Consider the following 6,676-nt stretch of genomic DNA (forward strand, 5'->3'; position numbering starts at 1 on the left):
ATTAAAGAATAGACCTAGCTCTATCCTATATATACTGTAACAAATCAACTTTTTGAAATGTATTAAAAAAAATTGAATTTCTATCTGAACTACAACACAGCTATGATGCACCATTGAGCATCGAGGCACTGGGGTTTGAACTGTAGTAGTGCCCATAATTATCGCTATGGCCTTGAACTCTTTATTCTATAGTGATTTTAGATTCTACATGCAGCTCTGCGGTGCAAGGTCTGAATGTCATGGTTCTACATCATTAAAATCTTATATATATACACACACTCACTTGTCCTCCCCCTCACTCACCATGCGCTTGCGTGAGAAGAAAATGAGAGAGGGAGAATAGAAAGGAGGAGAAAGAGAGAGAGAGAGAGAGAGAGAGAGAGAGAGAGAGAGAGATGTTATCCTTTATTTTTTACTATTCATTATTTGGGAATTATAAGAAGTTATTACTATTTTGGCAGACAATGGAGTGATTGCTTTACTGAGCCAACAGTTACTAACAACAAACATATTAATCGAAAAAGCACCACTTTGCTATGACTCTTTACTTAATGAGTATGCCAATAAGATTCATTATTATTGTATGACATTACTATTAATATATTGATTACTATCACCACATGAATTTACTACTACTATATTGCTTTATTATTACTTTCACCGATAAGATTGATGTAGATTCATTACTATGGCTACTATTATTTATTCATCGATACTATTTACTTTCATTGATTATGAGAGGTAGGTTAGCTATATATTGGATGTGTGATTGCAATTTCACGTGGTTGGGTTTACTAATTGAAATGACTTTAATAGTTATATCAATTTGACAAACTGGTTAATTTATTGGCTTACCTCCAGTATAATTTTACTAGCTTTTGTACCATACAGTTTTACAGTCTATAGACTTTACTGTTATTGCACATGAGTTTTAACGTTTATGCACTGATTCATGATCATTGAATGTCACTATTGTGAATTGACTGATAATATTTATATTATTTTTTTATCGTGCTTTAAATTTCATTGTATGATTTATTGACCTGCTGGGCTATTAAGCTCATTATATATGGTTTATCTAATTTTAGCTCGTGGTAAGGGATCAAGAGACGGAAAGATTGACTAGGCTTCCCAAGATTCCTTTTTTCTTTTGTACTCAGGATCGATTTAGAAGGATATAAAGAAATTGTACGATTCTTGAGGATTATATATAATTTTTTTAGTATAGAAAAAAATTTTTTTCTGAGGTTTTTATTACTAGTTTTGATTTTTTTCTATTAATATTATTGAAATAAATAGCTTTGGTGATGAAATTTAAAAGATAAAGAAATAATTCTTTCAAATTTAATTCTGACGCGTTATATATATATTGTCTATTTTGGGAATTGGGGATAAACCTTCCTCCATTTTTGTTAAAATGGCTTTAGATTCATTAAACGCTTTAATCCAAGCAAATACGTGAATTATAAATTTCCACAAAGGGAGCAAACCCAAGCTTCTCCATATCTTCAGAGATTAGCATAGCTTTATCCATTATATTCTTTTCACAAAATAATCTAATGATTTTCAAATAGATAAGGACACTAGATCATGGATTTTCCATGCTTTACACAAATAAGAGAAGATTGCCTATCTTGATCGTGGAAATACGCTTTCTAGAGGGAGAAATCAAGAGGAGTTGGTGGAAAAATACGTCTAAGGAAAGAAGAAATTAGATTGAAAAATGGTGCGACATACCTACACATTCGATCAGAGGAAGAAACCATGAACAGAGTGATGGTACAGGCATTTGATTGGGAGGAAGAGAAAAAAATGTAAGGATTGTGTCACCACAAACCTAGGTGTTCACTCCAGCTCTCAGAAGGAAGAAACCGCACTATTAGAGTCAAGCAAAGTTAGGTACCTTGCTAGCTCGTAAACCCTTTATTGGTTGAATAGCGGGAGGATGAATAAGCGCTGATTATTTAATGTTGAATTATTGATGTCTTAATATATTATTGTGTCATAATAAATTTTTTTTAAAATATTTAATTAAAAATTTCTTAATAATAATGTAGTAAAAAAAATTTTGTAGTGACAAGTGGAAACATTTCAACTGGACCTAGCCCCAAAATTTTTTCGTTTCTTGAGATTTTACGTAAAAGAAAATCGATGACGAGGCCCTAAGATCTTTTTGCATTTTTATGTAAAAACAATATTTTTAGATATTTGTTTCTTTTTATATTTATATATTTCAAATTACGCTTCTTATCCTTAATATGTCTTAAACTATTCTCCTAATTAAAAAATTTCCCATGTCCACATGGCCCTTTTATCTTCTCTACACAATCTTTTTCAATGCACTTGCAAAAATGGTTGACAAATCCCCTTCCCAGCACCATAGCCATTTCTCCTCTTGCTCTTAGTGTGTTTAGAGTTATTTGGGATAGTTGCAACTTTTTATAAAGATGATTGTAAAATTACTGTGAAGAAATTAATTTTTTAAAAGTTGTAGAAAATAATTTCCTATCATAAAAATTTTATTGAAAGCAATTAAAAAGTAATAACCAAACAAAAATAGTGATTGTAAAAAAGTCCTCAAATGAAACCTAGTTCCCTTTATTTCTCTAACCTGCTGTTCAATTAATCATGGGATTCATCAGCATAGTCGAGACATGTTTGACAAAACTAATAAAAACTAAACCAAATCTTGTTAATATTCCTTTTGAGATCGATTAGTGATAAATTATAAATTATGAATCTTAAATTTATAAATTTTAAAAAATCATCTCATCTTTTAAGTATTATGTCAAGAATCCTTTCATAACTCTCCAAGATTTAGGGTATCAAAAAAATTTAAGAAGGCAAAAGGGCTATCATCTTTTCTTAAAATTAGCAAAAATTTAGATTACTCCATCATTCACAAGAACTTCAAAAAAAAAATGAAGACTAATTTTTATTAAAATTGTGTAATATTGCATACGACTACAGCATTCACAAGAACTTCAAAAAATATCGAAGAAGAATTTTTTATTGAAATTGTGTAATATTGTGGACTACTGCAGCATTAACAAGAACTTCGAAGAATAAAGGAGAAGAAACCTCAAAGAGTGAAAATCCCCGATTGTACGATCCTAAGGCCGAACATAGGGAAATTCTTGAACATAGAGACTTTTCGTATGTATTGCATGGCACTCAACTCAATAAGCTTTGCAGGGTCGATGTTACATCTGAAAATCTGCCTTTCAAAGAACTGTCGGAGAACTTCTAGGACCTCTGGTTTGGTAGCGGAAGCTCCGGCGAGCACTATCTCATCCACGGCTTCTCGCCTGACTCCGGCTTGCATCAAGCACCTCATGATTCCGATGTGAAGATGCCTAAGATTCAGCAACACCAACCTTTCTCGAGTAATCCGTATTGGCACCTTCCTGCCTTGTTGCTCAAACTCAAGGTCCACACCAGCCATGCCCGAAGAGATGGAGTCCTTGGCGCGTTCACAGGACTGTCCGATGCAATGGAGAGCGGTAGCGTCGCCGCTGATGTCGATTCCAAGCTTCCGTTGTATCTCTGAAACCATGTAATTTAAGAGTGGGCAGCCCAAGTTGGAAACGGCAGCCTTCACTTTTAGATTCTCATCTTCGGTGAGCAAAGAGACTTCGAAGATGTGAGCATCGAGGTCAAATACGAGGACGGTTCTGTGGCCTGGGGTGAGAGATTTGTAATAGGAGGCGGCAAGAACCGGAGCTTCGATGAAAAAGCGAATGTTCAGTCCGGCGGCAGTGGCGCCGGCGGAGAGTTGTGATTGATAGCGGGAGGTGTTGCTGCTGGCGGGGATGATGGCGACGAAGTTTTGGGCTCGGTGGCCGAGGCGTTCCATGGCGGCTTTCCTATCTTGGAAATGTAAGGTGAGGATATCTATGTGGGAAAGGAAAATTGGCGGGTGATTGGGTCGTGTGAACTGGAAACGGATAATGCCGTCGGGGAAAAGATTTTGCCGTAAAGTGTAGATGCGACGGACCAGCCAGACGTAGCCGGAGAAGGAGTGTAGGTGGACGAGGCAATTGCCGGAACAGGGGATTTGAGCGGGAGGTTCCATGGAGGGTTTCTTCTTCTTCGCTTCTTGGATGCTAGGCTTCTTGGCTCAGGAGAAGAGGAATTGCTGGCTTTTTCAATCGGTGTTGTTTTAGCGGGGAATGCAACTTCTTCGTTTGATTTACGAGCTTTTGAACCCTCATTATATAAAAGGGAGATTTATATTAATGCAACTATATATATATATGTTAAAACTGATCCACAGGCCTACTATTTAATATTTAAAAAAAGTATAATGTCCTTAAAGAGATCTCCAGTGTCCTACTGCTTAAAAGAGCTACAAAAAATCCAAAAAAAATCCAATATGGTCCTTACTAAAGCAAAATTACAATGAAAAAAACAAAAACCAAGATTAGGATGGCTAGTAGTCCACTCCCAAAAATTGAGATGCACTGAATAAACATTCAGCTCAAAATTGTCACCGGAAAGAAGAATCAGCAACCCGAATATAAGTTTAGTAAACATTTGCATAAAACAACTACACCAGAAAACATCAAAGTGATCATCAATAGGACCTATAGAGAAAACATCCAGAATACAAAACACAACAGACTTCCAAGTTAAATCAGTGGTCTGCAATTAAAATTAATAGCTGCAAGGGATAAAAACTAAGAAGCATACCATACAGAATAGGCATCAAAATAGAGTTGTAAGTATAGAAATTATAGGATAACCTAACCAAATGATACCAGAATAAACATAACCCACGCAAATACAAGCAGGTCATGAGAAAGTGGGAAACCTGCAGCAAGAGCCGTAGAGCACAAGTGACCCCTCCCCAAACTCCCCATACCAAAAAGAAAAAAATCATGCAAGTGAGTAAATAAATAGCCACCAAAATCAAAAACAACCAAAGCAGTTGAAAGAACAATGCCACATTAATGGGATCTGATATAAGGTAAACCATATATATGATCCAAGACCACCAAACCTTTAAAAATTTTAGGGATTTGAACCTCTTGATATTTAATGAAAAGGAGAGTAGTGCAACCAATTTTAGCAAGCATTCACGCACATATTACCTTCACGCAAGATATGATAATCTGGTAATTAAGACTAGATAAGCCTTGTTTAATACATTTCTGATCATATAGAAATTATCAACATTAAATGAATGGGAGCTATTTATTTAGTGTATAATAAGCATATCATCAACCTCAATCCAAATATTGTTCAGACCTAACTTAATACACATATTAATACCATAATTAAGGACATAAAATTCGGCCATAAAGACAGTAGAAAAAGAAATAGGACTAGCAAAACCTTTAATCACCTTACCAAGATGATCTCTAACAATACCCCACAACTAGCCACATTTCCATCAAATGACCCATCCATGTTGAGCTTAAACCAACCAAGAGAAGGTGTAAGCGAATGGATAACCTTATCCCTTCTCCTCTTGGTAGAATTAATATTCTGAATACCAAACTAAAAAGCGGCAAAAATGAAATCTTTAAAATTCTCAGGTTTAATGAATTTAGCAACATGAAGATGCATGATTTTTTCTTTAAAATTAAGGATGATATGCTTCACATTCATAATGATCCCATTATTTTTGGCGTCATTTCTACTTTTCCAAATATACCAAATGATAATATTGGGGAGAATATTTCTAATATAACTTTTAGAGTTAACAAACCAACTTTTCATAAAATCAATAATGTTGTTGTAACCATTTCAAAAATTTAAGTTCAAAATCTCTTCAAAATGAAGACACACTTTAATAGCAATAGGCTCATTAACCTAAACATGGTTAAGAGTTTCAACATGATAAGAAAATTGGCATTAAGAAACAACATTAAAACCTCTTTTAATAAGAATGTTGTCGATAGGGATAAAGTTGTGAATCACTCTCCGAGTTAGAATAGAATAAGAAATGGGAATCAAGTTATGCCAAATTGTCGAAAAAAGAGGGTTAGCCAGCCTATAATCTTTAATTAAGTGCCAAGCTTCTTTAAATGCAAAATTATCGTCAAGAGCCTTTGTAAAAAGGATATAATCCTCTTTGTTAACCTGCAGAGAAATATTAACAATATTGCTAATAATATTATCATGAACAACATCCTTCAGCGTCTCGGTATTCTATTTCCCATTAGAAATAAAGCTTTTAACTAACAAAGTGGAAATGGATCAAGTATTTATTAAACTATCAATGTAATAATTGACAATCCACTAATCTTGCCAAAAGAAAACATCACCACTACTAATACCCCACTGAATGAACTTCTCCATCTCGCAATTAATGCTTCAAAGCCTTTCTATATGGAGAAATCTCCCTTTTCAGGAACACATAAAAGAGGATGATTATTGCCAATATATTTTCTATATAAGAAATTTGCCCATAAACTTTTACTTGATCTAAAGTTGAAACAAAGTTTATAGGAAAAAGCTTTAGTCATATCAGATAAATTCTTACAACCAATTAAACCTTCCTCCAAATCACCACAACACTTCTTCTAAGAAGCCAAGAGAATAGTAGATTTTTCATTTTTAGCCCCCCAAAACAACTTATTGATTAACTTCTCAAGTCTATTAAAAATGAAAATATCAAGATTTAAAGAATGTAATAAATAAATACACAAAGTAGAAAAAACACTTTTAA

The 6,676-nt window shown here is 34.2% G+C and overlaps 1 protein-coding gene across 1 annotated transcript; it reads right to left on the reverse strand.

Moving 5' to 3' along the window:
* Positions 1–3,082: 3,082 nt before the first annotated feature.
* LOC110104011 (heat shock 70 kDa protein-like) lies at positions 3,083–4,075 on the reverse strand. The gene has a single exon (XM_020832940.1). It carries the CDS (start codon positions 4,073–4,075, stop codon positions 3,083–3,085), a length of 993 nt encoding a protein of 330 aa, XP_020688599.1.
* Between the last annotated feature and the right edge of the window lie 2,601 nt (positions 4,076–6,676).

Source organism: Dendrobium catenatum, unplaced genomic scaffold (genome assembly GCF_001605985.2).
Source record: "Dendrobium catenatum unplaced genomic scaffold, ASM160598v2 fragScaff_scaffold_847, whole genome shotgun sequence".
Lineage (NCBI taxonomy): Eukaryota > Viridiplantae > Streptophyta > Magnoliopsida > Asparagales > Orchidaceae > Dendrobium > Dendrobium catenatum.